The sequence below is a fragment of the Ochlerotatus camptorhynchus genome, unplaced genomic scaffold (genome assembly GCF_037179485.1).
Source record: "Ochlerotatus camptorhynchus isolate MF236.1 unplaced genomic scaffold, CSIRO-AGI_Acam_v1.1 ptg000257l, whole genome shotgun sequence".
NCBI classification, from domain to species: domain Eukaryota; kingdom Metazoa; phylum Arthropoda; class Insecta; order Diptera; family Culicidae; genus Ochlerotatus; species Ochlerotatus camptorhynchus.
Window position 1 is genome coordinate 1,510,634 of NW_027040747.1, and position 15,783 is coordinate 1,526,416.

A 15,783-nucleotide genomic window follows, 5' to 3' on the forward strand; every position below is an offset into this window, starting at 1 on the left:
CCCGTTTTACGGTACATATAAAAACCATGCGTGACCACACATACTATTCATTTGCGTATAAATTTCATGCGTACTTCTGAGTGGATTCTGTTTATGTGTGGTTAAATAAAAATCATGTGGAATTTCACATGGATATTTGTCAAGAAAAATGTGTAAATTGTTTTGAGTTAACCATAACCGAAACATTGAAATACTTGAAAATTTTAAGATAAAGTATAATAGTCAAAAATGCATGAAAAACATCAATTTTGTGTGGTTCTACGTCATACTGCGGTCGTGTCTAGGACACAACCCTTCAATTTTTTACCGAAAAATTTGGTAAGAAGGCCATGGTTTGGCAAGCTATTTGTGAGTGTGGCAAGTTGTCAAAGCCATTTGTGACGAAGGAGACGCTTAACACTGAAATTTACGTTCGGGAGTGATTGAATCGGCGTGTGCGGCCCATGATCCGTCAACATGATGGCCCAGTACTATTTGAGTCCGATTCGGTGTCAATGTACTACTCGAAAGACAGTAGCTTGGTACAAAGCCAACTGCGGATAATTATCATCAAATTGAAAGAGAATACTATAAAGAACATATATATGACATAAAAATATGAGTTAATTAACATGACGTTGTATTTATTCCAATAAGAAACTGTGCTTATACTTTCTGGGACACCCTATGTAATTATTAAAAAAAAAAACAGATTTAGTGTGAAATGAGGAAAAAGGAACCATTTTCCGGACTCCACTTCCCGGACCGCCACTGGATGATTCCAGCACTATTCGATTTCCTTAAATTTTTCACGTAGGATATGCTGATTTTAAGTAAAAAATTCTGCGGCAATTGTAGCTATATGAATGCAAACTCAAAAAGACAAAGATTAAGGGTGAAATGGGGCAAAAACGGCCACTTACTGGACTCGGCACAGGATGAAACCAGCACCAATCGAATTATTGGAAAAAGTCTGATAAAGAAAGCTTCTGTTCTTGTTTGAAATCTAGCGGCGTCTCAACTGTGAGAATTTGGGCTCGTTTTTTTCCCACTGTGCGCTGGTGGAAACATATTTTGGACCAGTTTTGGAACATATTTTGGGCCACCTGAATGTGCTGGACAGCGAGCATGGCGTACATATGTTATCTTTAGATAATGATGAACAGGTTTTCGACTTGCCTCAGATCACTATTTAAACACATTCTATCGTTTTTTGAGCTAAGAAACGGTTGCAATCGGATTTAACTGACGCAATAACCACATCCGAATGTTAAAAAAGTTTACGTTTAAAAAATAATAACTCTTGAAAGCTGTGTTCAATTATGATTTCGGACCGATTAAGCAGGAGTGTGAAAATACGTGAGTATATTTTCAATTTACTCTACCACTAAATGAAACATTTGACTGAAACCAAAAATGGTAGCCGCTAAGTAATGTAATAATGTTTATGTAACTTTCACAATATTCTTAAATATTTTATGTTTTATGTGATAAAATGTGCAACATAGCCAGATGGGTCAAAATAATAGGCCAAAATACATCCATTACCCTATATCAAACTTAGTGAAGAGCAGCCGTGGTTTGATGACCTAGCAAAAAATATTATTTAAAAGATTGACGTGAAAATATTGACGAATCTTCTGTCGAGTGGAATGCTCTATAGAGAGGGCGAGAGCCAGAGGAGCCAAGAACGTTGCCCGTCAACGGTAGCCGGCTCTAGAGAAGGAAGCAAAGCGCTCTTGTAGATGGGACAAGCGAGCGAAGGTGGACCCTCTAATGGCTGACGAAGGGGAGGAACATCTGGCGGTATTTGACTCCTCTATGATATCTCACGAGTCTAATAATTCATTATCCATGTTTTGCACCCCAATTTCCACTGTAATCTTTCTGCGATAATGTACCCGATAACCTAATTCGAGTTAATGCCTATAACAATTAAAATTACTCCCTCTCCGAACGTCTACGTCAATCAATTCAATCACAGCACATTGAACGATGTCAAAACTTTTACGTGATCACTATGATGGGAAAAGAAAACTTGAACATGTCAGCATCCAATTACGTACAACAGCCACATAGAAAAATAAAAAAAAAAAACGTTTCCTTGAGCAAAGAATTCAATGCCCGTAATTATTCAGATTGCATCATATCTGCGAAACATGAAAGAGGGTTGAGCTCTTCCCCAATCGTCATAACACTGCTGTCTGGCACGCGGAAGGGGCGATGGGGCACAGTAGCTGTGTGACCCGTATATCAGTTACTGGCGATCGTTTATTTCAGCTAGAATTGTTCGTTTTCTCTGTGCCTCTTTATGCACGCCAAGTGCTCGAATGATGAATTATTCAAATCTTCCGTTGTTGGGTTGTTAGTTCTAAGCGGGATTTCTAATCGAACGGTTCAAAATGACAACGTTGCCCGGGTTGGACAAGAAGCCGTCCATTTACGATGTGTACAAAACCACGTTGGGACCGAAAGATTTGCAGAAGGCAAAGGAACAGCTGCACGAAGATGAAAACACCCGGGAACCGGCGTTGGCTCAGATGCGAGAGTACATTGCGAAACACCCGCAGATCATCCGGTGTCGAACGGATTGCTTGTTTCTGCTGAGGTTTCTTCGAGCTCGCAAATTCAACATACAGGCCACGTATGAGATGTTTGATAACTGGCTCGTGGTGTGCAATAAAGCGAGAGAATTCTTTCGATTGGAACCAGACATAATGAGTCCCCTCGTAGAACAGGCCATCGTTGTTCCGGTGGGTGCAGATCCACACGGCCGCTTGGTAGTCATCATCCGATTTGGCCTATTCGATACTCAAACCATTACTCCGGAAGGACAGATTCGCCTGACTACGCTGGCATTGGAGATGTTCCTCGAAACGGAACTGTATCAGGTCAATGGGTTGGTGTTGGTGCTTGACCTTCAAGGGACCACCATGGCTCATTTTGGTGTGTGGACATTTCCCAAGCTGAAAACGGTTATGTCTGCTACGAACGATATCCTTCCGATCCGGCTGAAAGAAGTTCACGTCGTCCAGCTGCCCAAGTATGCCACAATACTGATGGAGTTTTGCGTTTCCGCCTTGAAACCAAAGCTGCAGAAACGGCTAAAGGTAGGGCGTTGCTTGTGTTTGATATTCTGATAGAAAAAATCACACCGTGAAAACTTGCTACATCATGCGTGATATGGTCAACTTTAATGCTTCACCATTCGATGACCGTGCGGCTGCATTTTGTGCTCCATTATCAAGTGGTTGTATTTTGTTTTGCTTTCTTAAATGTGAACACCTTGAAGTTATGTGAAACAGCATCTAAGACAGTCAATTGGCTCGTGGTTCATGGTCAGGGTTATAGTGTTTAACGATAATATGTGATTTCCTCGCGCTACTGGAGACAATGAACATTTTGATGGGAAAAATGTTACCGGAAAGGAGTTGCGTGACTATTCTTTAGGACTAATGATCGTTTATCAAGCAGTGAGTTTACACCTTATCTCCGTGAGTTAACACTCGATTAAAAGAGGATTTATATTCCACATCATTTTAGCCATTTGAATGCATGTCCAGTGAACAGTACGTCTGAAAACTAGTTAATTTAAACCTTTTACGAAAGCAAATTGAACAAAGGTGCGGTTTACTGAATGATCCTGAGCCCAAAACGAAACCTTAAAATACACTTTAAAACGGATTTTGAGCGAGTTTCCTTAACTAACCGGTGTGACCTTGCAATGCGTTGCTAAGCATTTAAGGTAAATAACAATGATTTATGATTCTGGGTGAGCTCGACACTCAAAGAAAAGTGAGAACCTAGCGGAAGATAGAGGAGCGAAGAGAAGCCCGCCAATGGTACTCGGCTCTAGAGAAGAAATTAAAGCGCTCTTGTTGATGAGTCAAGTGAGCGTGGGTGGACTCATTGGCCTACGAAAGAGAAAAAACTCGGCGATATTCGACTGCCCTTCGAGTGGAGCAAGGATGAACCCAAGGATGCCGTCTCCACTCTCGTTGGTTTGAGAATTTCGAACAACATCGTCAAGTTTCGACGACCGACTAGCCATCAGCTTCCCGGTATGATTCATTCCAGATATAGGAGATAGAACCAGCTATCCGGTGCATGACATCCAATTCCTGGATCGATTGCATATCATCAGAGATGCTCAAAGCTGACCCCGTGGGACACCGTGACATTTCCGGCCGATTGAATGCAAGGCATCTTAGTGATGGTCCCAATTGGTGCAACAATTGGCGAGGCATCATGTTACTGCGAATTGTTCTTGAAGTGTTGTGCTAAGTTACCCTGAATCGCAGGAGCAGATCGACACGAGTCTCTGACGGCACCAGGTAGAATTGCGTGCCGGATGATCTTGTTTGGACCATTATTGGAGCGTGACAATCCAGGAGCAGGCAACTTCTTCCAAGAGTCCCTGTATTTGGTATTCATTGACTGCGAAAATTCTTTGGACCGACTCGATCATGAGAATCCGTGGGGTACATTGGTAGCCTTTTTGGCCACAAGGGTGCTTTCATCGCTAAAAATTCGGTTCGCCAGCTAAGCGGAAGAGTGGATCATATTGTTAAGGTTCTACAAAGGGTCATTATTTTGTTTACTTCTTCTTTTTGAAATATTCTTCGATCATCATTTTCTAAATGTATTGGTAAAATTCATTGGAATTGCATGTCCCCACGCCAAAACTGCCCATTTTTCATAAATATCAACTGGTATGGTGAGGAAAACTTAACCATCTCTTTTCTTCCTTCATTTCAATACAACAGCAAATGTGATGTCACACTATCTAGTGGATAAGAATGTAGCAGACAAAACATAAGCACTGCCAGACTGCGCTGTATGCAAGTTTGTTTATACCCCTGAGCGGGAAAGTGTATAACAGGCTACGTGCACTGCTGCCATCAACCCTGTTAGTGTTGAATTCAATCTGCTGTGACTTTTTTAATTGGGCCGGTAAAATGTTTAAAATGGTCATTTATGTTTTATATAATCAGTTTTTGATATTTATCCACCATTAAATACATCTACTCATCTATGTTAATAAGGCAGACTTCGCAATTAATTGTTTTAATAAACTTAAATTAATTGCTAGAGGCAATACATCTGGCACCGCTGTTTCAATGATACTTTCACGATTGCTAGCAAAGCAGTGAAGTAGAAATGGTTTTCTTTGTGATGAATTTTGTTCACCAAGAGTTTTGTGAAGCAGTTGTTTTGAGTTTCGTGTATTCGATTGCGTTTAATTGTGCTATACTTCGTAGAACACAAGTAAGTAAATACAGTGAATGTGTTTTCCCCAGGAAATTTTCGTGTTTTACCCACGAAATACATATTTAAAATTTTCGTATTCATAATATTTGAATGTATGTGTAAACTAATGATGATGATTTTATGATATTTAAAAAAGAAGAAGAACACAACATTACTTACCCTTTGTAGAACCTTAATATAATATATTTGCTGAGCGGCTTGGTGCCTCAATCTATGAGTCACGACCCACTAGTGGGTCTGCAGTATTGAAATTTTCTTATACTAATTTAAATCATTTATAGGAATATTTTTATTAATTTATTAATGGACTCGCATTGAAAAAAATATTGCAACACTCATTTGAATATTGCATCACCTTGAAAAGTTTAGCATCACTCAAAGAAGTTGTGTCAAGGTGTTTGAAATTACTTCGGAAAGCACTGAGTCAGTTTAGAAAACTATGGAGTTTCATCCAAAACAGCTCAAAATCATTTCGAAAAGTACTGAATCGTCAGAAATGTTCGGAATCCCTCATATGATGATATGATGATATGGAACTACCACACACTGTAGCAAGACAACTGTCAGTAGACTGTGGACTACCCTCGCTGTTTGACATGATCAATTAATTAATTTAGCTTTATTTAGGAGGCTTTCAGCCTTAGGCTGGTTCGCCTCCAATTAACATGATCAAGTTTAATAACCTCTAATTGTACTCAACCAACTCCCCGGCAAGGTGACAGATAATCTTAGTTTCACGTACCCACTTGCAAATAGTAGATGTCGCCACACAACGTAAACAAAGGGACTGCCCTTCACCGCCGCAATGGTATTTCTCTATGGGAAGGCAACTTTTTGTTTCACCATGTGTGGATGTCAAGCAACAAGCAAGAATGCCATGTGAAAAGAGCGATTTATGATTTTCGTGGTGAAATGAAATAAATCCAAACAAATTGGAACAGATTGATTGAAGTTATATATATTATATAATCAAATAGAAATAAAAACACATTGGTTAATTCTATTATATTTTGCTCTTGAATATTATCAGTCTTGAGAATAATGTTTCTGAGCATACTTGTGCGGTGAAGACTTGCAATAAAAAGCCGTATCATTAAAAACAGTTTACTTCCCCATCTTTCTATTGAGGGGTGAAAAAAACACAAAATTGATTCTTATTCGCGGTGAGTAGCAGGTTTGCTGTGTGAACACTAACATTTCGTATATCCATTCAAACATGAAGAAATAAATAAAATAAATTAAAATAAGCGTCTCTCAACAAAAGATATTCATAATGAGCTTCTAAAACGAATAAATTTCAGTGATTGTCTTTTGTTACACCCGTCCGTTTAATTAACATTGTTCCCCACCAACTTGAAATTTCAAGAAACAGATGAGGCTATCTGTTTTTATTTTCAGTATTTTATTTACTTTATTTACATATCTGCATTCGCCCTATTCAGATAACACTTCTGAAATTTGTGAGTTTGACAGAACCACCAGCACCAAATTTTCGGAGTACACTGGAAATGTACTGGACTTGTCAAGTTGCCCCCGGGTTGTACTCAACCTGCCATTGTATGAAGGGCCAAACACGGTTTGGGTGAATCCGTGGGCAACATTGCTCACGTGCATCCACGGGATAAATGAGAACGTCCTTCCAACAACAGGACCATACAACCGATAACAAACAGGCCATCCAACAGGAGCATGCCCCATTGAATGGAGAGAAGAGCCCGCCCTCTTTTCACGAAATGTTAAAGAAAGGGAGTTGGCATTTCCACTCTCCCCATCCATTTCGCTTCAATCGGGAGGGCCCTGGTGGACATTTCCATACCCGGCATTTAATGTTCCATATAATAATGGAATGAAAGTTAAGAGAAATATAGGAAAAATCTCACCCGATATGTTTCAAAAGAATCCATGACATCACGATGATTTCGAAGTGCACCCATACACACTTAGAAATACCTAATTTTACACGTGACGCTCCGAGACAGAAAAGTTCGTTACTTGATGAAAAGTACGTTTGATTGGGCTGAATTTTGCGTCTATTATGACTCAATTTTATGTCAAAATTAACGATCGTATATGTAACTCTTAGAGCACCTAAATTTACATGAATTTTTCTAAGTGTGTAGATATGCTGCCTCTACTTGTTCAACCGATGTTAAAAACAGCACTCTCGCCTTTCCTTTCTCACACAGCAGTGAATAACCCCCCCCCCCCAAAAAAACCACGAAACACACACTAGCTGCTCTGATTAGAGGGGAAAAAGGACTGCTACCATTTCCCATCGTCAATCACTCGCGACCAGGGCCCAACAAAGTCACTTTCAATCGGAAATCGTCAATCGACGACGAAGGTGTCAACCATCACTTTCAATTGAAAGTCATTCTGTCTTCTCTTCGAGCAGATCCTCTTCAACACCAACAGAAACACTTTCGATTAGTTTTTATGCGGTTTGTTTTGGCTTGACTCGTGTTTATTTCGCATTGAAGCGAAGCTGTTCGATCCAAATTCGCGCAGTTTTTCTGACTTTTGTTGATTGTTCACTCGGTTAATTTAAGCGCATGCGCATAGATCTGTGCACGTAGATGTAAAATTCATCATTATAGGGTGGTTTGTTTACTCATCAATATCAGTATTTTTGGAATCGAAGTTACGGCTAGAGACCGGAAATCGATGACCGACGCCCTTATGAAATCCAAGATGGTGGCATCCGATTTCAGAAAAAGTGGGAATTACTGACACCGACCCATAAATATGGGTATTTTTGGAATCGGGATGACGTCTAAAGATTGAAAATCGATATGCGACGCCATTTTAAAATACAAGATGGTGGCTTCCAGTTTTAAAAAGACGGAAATACTGTCGAATACCCATTAATATAGGTTTGATTAGGAAACTGGATGATGCCTAGACATAAAATCAAAATCCGACGCTATTTTGAAATCCAAGATGGCGGCTTTCGATTTCAGAAAAAAAGTGGGAAATACTATAAAGTTCCCATCAATATGGGTATTTTTTATTCGGGGTGATGTTTAGAGATTGGAAATAAATATGCGACGCCATTTTGAAATCCAATATGGTGGCTTCCCATATCAGAAAAGTGGGAAATAGTGATACCGACCCATATTTTTGGAATCGGGGTGACGTCTAGAGATTGGAAATGATTGGAAATAAAAAAATCCAAGATGGTGGCTTCCAGTTCAAAAAAATATAGGAAATAATGTCAAATACCCATCAATATGGGTATTTTAGGAATCGGGATGACATCTAGAGGCTAAAAAACAATATCCGACGCCATTTTAAAATTCTTGAAATTTTGAAAAAGTGTGAAATTCTATCAAATACCCATACATATCCTTATTTTTTAGAATCAGGGTAATGCCTAGAAGCCTAGGATCGTGCCGAAAATCGATGTCTGACGCCATATTTTAATCCAAGATGGCGACTTCTGGATTCAGACTCAACTTTTGTCTGAATCCAGAAGTCGCCATCTTGGAAAAATAGTGTCAAAGACCCTGTGGGTATTTTCGAAATCCCAGTAACGTCTAGAGGCCAGAAACCAATGTTTAACGCCATTTTAAAATCTAAAATGGCAGCTTTTGTGAAATACTGTCAAATACCGATCAATGGAGTATTTTTGGAATCGGGGTGACATCTAGAGGCTGGAAATCAATGTCCGACGCCATCTTGAAATTCAAGATGATGGCTTCTGATTTTAGAAGAAGTGTCAAATACCCTACAAATGGAGTCGAACTTCGATTTTCAGCATCTGCGCGTCGTCGCCATTCCGAAAGTACCCATATCTTAGGGTATTTGACACTTTTTCTGAGCCCAATGGAAATTTTCGGGACCTTCGCGTCGTCACCGTTCCTAAAATACCAATATTGTAGGGTATTGGAGACTTTTCCTGAGCCCGATGGTCACTATCTTGGACTCCACTCGTTAGTTTAATATCCATTTAGTATAAAATAACATTTTGCTACTACATATAATCCGAACGCCATGCCTATCGGAAACCGATATTGTGCGGATACTATCTGGTTGCTATATGTTGATGCCTGAAGATGCGACGCGTGACAAGTCGAAAGAGCCCCGAATTGAAGTGAAAGTGGAAAAACGAAAGCAGCAGTTCTGGGGTAATTCATTGCATCAATTGAAACAAGTATTTGCTTCTAATGAAATGAACTGATGTACTTGACGAACGAAACAAGCGATAGTCAAGTCATGTTTGACAGGAGGAATGTTCATTGTGACTCGATAACAAGAAACACAATGACTCACACGAAAATTATATTGCTCGAAATGAAGCGATTCTGTGGAGAGTTCATTTTCTTTTCTTTGTTTCGAAAATGTACAACCCTGCTCGCGACACAACGGCTTCAGTTCGCTAGTACACAGTCTGTATGACGCAGAGCCAGCTCCTCACCAGTTGAATCAACTCGCGACCAATGCCGAAATCCATAAACTTTCGGAATCACTGCGGAAAATACTGAATCAGTTCAGGAATGTTCGGAATCGCTTCGAAAAGGACTGAATCGCTTCATAAAAATTCAGAATCACTTCGGAAAGTACTGCATCATTTAAGAAAGTTGTATGAAAAGTTCTAAATCACTTAAGAAAGTACAGAATCACTTCAGAAAGTACTAAATCACTTCAGAAAACTTTGGAATGTTCTGAATCACTTCAGAAATGTTTCCAATCACTTCCGAAAAGTACTGAATCACTTCGGAATATATTGTATCACTTTAGAAATGTGCGGAATTAATTCTGCACGTACTGAATCGATTCACAAAAGTTTGGAATCGCTTCAGAAAGTACTGAATTACTTTAGTAATGATCGGAGTCACTCCGGAAAGTACTGAGTCACTTCGTAAAAGTTTGCTATTACTTCACAGTTCACTGAATCACTGCAGAAGAGAAAATCACTTAGGAAGTACTGAAAAACGTCAAAAAAAAATGCTTGATTCACTTCGGAAAGTACTGAACCATTCCGGAAAAGTTTGAAATCACTTCCACAAGTACTCAATCACTTCAAAAAGAATCACTTCGAAATAAATTGAATCACTTAGGAATGCACTAAATCACTTCAGAAATGTTCGGGGAAAATACCAAATAACTTTAGGAATATACAAAATGACTTCGGAAGCACTGAATCACTTCAGAAAAGTGTATAATCAATAACGGCGCCGGTGGTGTAGTGGTAAGCGTGATTACCTTTCACCCCAGCAGACCTGGGTTCAATCCCAGTCGGCGCCGCCGGGATGTTCTGAGGCATAACATCTCTGATCACGCCTTCCTTCGGATGGGAAGTAAAGCCGTTGGTCCCCGGTTCATGAGTTGATGGGTCGATAGGTAGGGTCCAGGTGTGGGAGCAGCCTTCCTGGCACGTCGGTAGCATTGGTGCTCAGCACGGAAAACAAGATCGACGGAAAAAAACAAACCAAAAGAAAAAAAAAAAGTGTATAATCACTTCAAAAAGCACTGAATCAATCCAGACATTTTTGATTCACTTCGGAAAGCACTGAATTATTCCGGAAATGTTTGGAATCACTTCCGCAAGAACTCAATCCCTTCGAAAAGCATTGAATAATTTTGAAAAGTTTGGAATTACTTCACAAAGTACTGCATAACTTCAGAAAAGATTGGAATCACTTTACAACAACGTAAAATCACTTTGGAAAGTACTAAATCGTTGCGCAGTCATTTCCGCAAAAAAACGAATCACTTCGAAATTAAAAGAATCACTTTGAAATGCACTAAATCACTTCAGAAATGTTCGAAGGAAATACTGAATAACTTCAGGAATGTGCGGAATCACTTCGGAAATACTGGATCGCTTCAGAAAAGTTTGTAATCACTTCGGAAAGTACTCAATCAATCCAAAAAGTTTGTAATCACTTACGCAAGTACTGAATCACTTCGAAAATAATTGAATCGCTAAAGGATACGGAACATTGTAGAAGTGATTCAGTACTTTCCGAAGTAGTTTATTGATTTATTCGATAAGGCTCAAACAAATTAACTTTACAGAGCCGAGGATTCTTGGTCACTATACAATACATCTTAAAACTATAGTCAAAAGGTACAACACAATAAACACTTTATATTCCGCTATCCAAAAAGCCTCCTTCATCAGAACTGGAGCCACTTCCAGTGGTTTAATAGTATGACAGTTACGCCAACGGAGGTCAGAGCGCTTCCATTGCAGCAATGGACGCAAAACGTGGTCAGCACTCACACACTCATCACGAAGCGGTTGCTTTCCAAAGTCGACGACGAATCGACCGAAAGAACTGGTGATGAAGAACAATGAGGAGACACATCGAGAGTGGTCTCCTTTTGTCGACAGCCGAGTGAACACTGACTTTCTGAAGTGATTCCGATTTTTTAAAAGTAATACTTACTTTCTGAAGTAGTTTGGAACATTAATGAAGTGATTCAGTTCTTTTCAAAGTGATTCCGATAATTTCTGAAGTGATTTTGAACCTTCCAAAGAGGTTCCTAATTTTTCAAAATTAAGTCAGTACTTTCCGCAGTGATTTAAAACTCATCTGAAGTGAACCAGTACTTTTCGAAGTCATACCGAAAATATCTGGTTGATTCTGTTATTTTAGAAGTGAATCCGATTTTTTCCGAAGCGATTCAGTACTTTCCGAAGTAGCTCCGAATATGTCTAATGTGGGGTAGTACTATCCAAACAGATTGAGAATTTTCCTTAAGTGATTCCGATCATTTCTGAAATGGATCCATACTTTCCGAAGTTATTTCGAACTTTCCTCCGAACACAAATTCTATCTTCTCCAAGCGGGTTCAGCATGTTTTTCTGATTTTTCCACATTTTTTAGGCGATGCTAAACTTTTTGGGGGGTGATACAATATTCAAATGAGTGTTGGAATACTTCCCTATGCGAGTCTATATTTATGACGGGTAGTTTATATTTCTTCTGTGTTCAGGTAATTTTGGAGGTTTAAACACAGCCTCAGAGTCGGCATACGCGCTTCAATATCACGGCCAAAAAAACACTCAAATATCTTAAACACACAACAACAAACACCCACTGTATTTCACACTGAACATTGCATTAGGTCCTAAGTAACATTGACAGATTCTCTTCGTCGACTTTCCCTTAGTATGCTCACGGCCGTGTTAAGACATTTCCAGCTATTTTCTGCACACAGATCGATGAAAGAAAGCTATTATCTAGCTTCTAATACCACCAACACGACAATAAACGGTTCTGTACCCAAGTTATTAACGAAAAAGAAAATCGATGAAGAGAATTGATCTAAAGAGAGGACCTAAAGCTTTGTTCCGCTTGATTTCTCGTTTAACTACAGATACCTTTATTCTTCCCACATTCGTCCCACTTCCTTATTGTTTATCTCCTACATCGTTTCAAATAACACTTCTTCTTCTTCTTCTTCTTCTTCTTTAGTGCTGTTGGTCATTCCACAACCACTCCTTCACGTTCCTCAGCTTCCTTCTGCTCACTTTTCTTCACTGTTCACACTCCAGTCGGTTTATTGCCTTCGTACTTGAACCCTCGACTTGGTTCTCAAGCTGAGCGAATTCTTTGTAACATCTCAAATTGTGGAGGAAAATGCATTTTTCATAAATTTCAAGTTCGAAGAAGCGAGGCGAGGCAGGCATGGAAAATCATTTGCATTCATTTCGTGCATTGATTTACATTCATTTGCCTCTAACTTTTTTTATCAACAGCATTCCGCAAAATGATGTAGGAGAAATGCAGGTAATGTCGGCCTAAGTGTCCCTAATTTGGGCCCATACATAAATTCAGCAATCGACTAAATTTTCAATAGCAATAAAAAATATCCATTAGTAACGTCCCAATAACGCGTTCATCTAGATAAAATTGATGAATAGCAGATTTTTAGCGATGGGCCCAATCTTAGATCCATAGGCCAACATTAGAGACATTTTCCCTATATAGCTTTTGTAGCTTTTGTTATTAGCTACAACTTTTGTTAACAAGTCAAATACGTATCTCTGATGCATGATGAACCAGAGCGAACAGAAGTCACTACTGTTTTTCAGTGAATGTATTTTACATTCACTGAAAAACAGTAACAAGTTCTGCCCGATCCAGTTCGTGATGCATAAGAGATGCAGATTTGAGTTATGAGTAAATAACAAAACCTACAATAGCTCTATACATAATTTTGCGGAATGCTGTTGATGAAAAAAGTTAGAGGCAAAGGATTGTAAATGAATGTATGAAACGAATGTACATGATTTTCTATGCCTGGGCGAGCGTATATTGACGAATAACTCCGAAGATTTAAAAAGAAATTCCCTCCTCGCTTAATTTCCTCTACCGGGAGTAGAACATATTGTATGATGGAAATAAAATTAAATGCTTCTTATGCAAGACGGAGGGGCACCGGATGACTTCCTGTCCCAGACGAAAGACCCGTAAGCAACCAGAAAAATTTCATCAGGACACCATTCTGGCAATAGAAGTTCAAAACGTTTTCTCGCTTTTCTTGATGTTTTAGAGGTTGTCTTCGAAAAAGTAGCATAAAATGTGATTCGGCATATTTTGAATTGTACCTGAATTTTCATTAAGCTGATACATCGAAATCCTTACTTTTTGCAGTCGCATGATTACGGGTTTATGTCTGGCAAATACTCAAAGGTTCATTGCTTCAACCTTGAAGAGATATAATTGGTTTTCTCGCAGGCTACCTTAAAAATTGTGTTTGAGCTATTGGGAATTTTAGACGCGTTCGATCAATCCAACAATCTAGGAAATTTATGACATCATTAAAATGACAGCTGAATAAATGCTGCAGATTGACCTACAGGCAGAAGATAACAATACTACCATGATTTCTCTCAATACAGTACCCTTTCGGTTCAAAAATCTTCTTTTTTGTAAAGCCCTAAAAAAAATGTAAAATTGATATACACCCAACTAACATTTTCAGCTTTGCAAGCCAACTTTTCCAGCGTTGTGCTGTAAAGTAGCTGAAAAGAAGTTGCAGATACAGCTACAAGCAAAAGTTAACGAATTAGTTTTGGAGAGCGTTTACTCAACTTTTTCACAACCATTATTCAATTTGTCAGTCGCACTGAATAACATCAGCCAATAAACACTAATGTCACTTCTATACACACACTAATCAACTTTCCACTTGTAGCTGCAAAACAAAGCTAACAAAGTGAATTTATTACTCATTTGACGGCTTCTACACAACCAACAACTCTTGCTGAATAACATAAACATCAAAAGTGCTTTTTCAACAACTAAACAACCTGTACTCAGCGTATAAACTGTGTTAGAGCAACTTCGGAAGCATTTTCACAGTCAACTAGGTTTATTTTTAGACGTGTGCAGTTTTACAGCTTTTACTCTGCTGTTTTACAAAGCTGAAGTAACTAGTCGAGAAAACTGCTTCATGTGCACTATTATAAAGCCTCTACTCAGCGATTTTGTTGTAGAAGGGCATGTTGATTTGTTTACATCAGTTCAAAGTGTTGGCGTAGCACAGTTGGTAGTGTCAAGGTTTGCCAATGCGGACGTCTCGAGTTCGATTCCAGGATCCGGTGCAGGGTTAAATAATTTGGTGATGATTTGTTACTAATTTCGATTAATTTGGTTCACAGCAAAATAAACTCAATAAATTCCTTCATAAAAAAGCGTAAACAGTATTTAACCCGGCTTCAAGAGAAAGCTGTGTAGTGATTATGTGATAACCGGGAAAAGGTTGAATTAAGCGCCTTTCAAGTTCACACACAACTAAACAGCAGGATAACAGCTGTATAGAAGCGTTAATGGATATGCAATAAGAGCATGTCCCAACCATCCCAACAGCCATAAGTAGCTGACTAAGTTCGCCAGATTTGCTTGCATAGAGGTTGAGTAAAGGTTTCCTCATATCGTATAACGTTTGAATACAGCTTGAGGCTGTATAAATGAAATGAGTAAAGCGTTTACATTGCGAAAATTGTTAGTTGGGACGATTCCAGCTGTAGCATGCTTTCAATTTGAATGATTGGGATAAACAGCGTGTGCCTGTGAGTCAAGATGTAAGTCCAACATCGATATAATTTATAATATTCGGAATGCTTTACATCCGGATCACCTTGAGGGGCATAACAGTTATTCAAGGTCACATTTATAGAGTAGCTGCTGAATTACGAATAACAAAACAGAGCTCTCCAAAAAGACCTAATTAAATATCCACAAATATAATCACCCGCTTCGTTTTCTGCATTCTTCCAGTTCCACAAATCCCTGGACGATCTGAAAGCAGCCATCGACAACTCCGTCCTGCCGAGCATCTACGGGGGCTCCCTGTCGCTGGAGGAAGCCAATGACCGATTCCGCAAGCGCATCGCCCTGGAACGGGATCGTCTGCTGCTGATGAACGAAATTCAAATTGATCGCACCATTCCAAATCCCAATGCCAAAAGCTCTAACAACAACAACAACGCCGGGCTACAGAGTGACATCGCAGATGAGGCTGTTATCGGGAGCTTCCGGAAGTTGAACGTGGACTAAACAGATGTTTGATATA

At 39.3% G+C, this 15,783-nt stretch overlaps 1 protein-coding gene across 1 annotated transcript; it reads left to right on the plus strand.

Moving 5' to 3' along the window:
- The first annotated feature begins 2,381 nt into the window (after positions 1-2,381).
- LOC135705097 (retinaldehyde-binding protein 1-like) lies at positions 2,382-15,783 on the plus strand. Its single transcript, XM_065226672.1, has 2 exons — positions 2,382-3,089; positions 15,489-15,783. The coding sequence occupies exons 1-2, from the start codon at positions 2,382-2,384 to the stop codon at positions 15,765-15,767; spliced, it is 987 nt and encodes a 328-aa protein (XP_065082744.1). The 3' UTR covers positions 15,768-15,783.

Bases quoted from the DNA above. Each gene is read 5' to 3' on its own strand.
- LOC135705097 (XM_065226672.1), top strand. From the start codon at position 2,382: ATGACAACGTTGCCCGGGTTGGACAAGAAGCCGTCCATTTACGATGTG. The intron at 3,090-15,488 runs GTAGGGCGTTGC...GCATTCTTCCAG, and splicing joins AGCTGCAGAAACGGCTAAAG to TTCCACAAATCCCTGGACGA.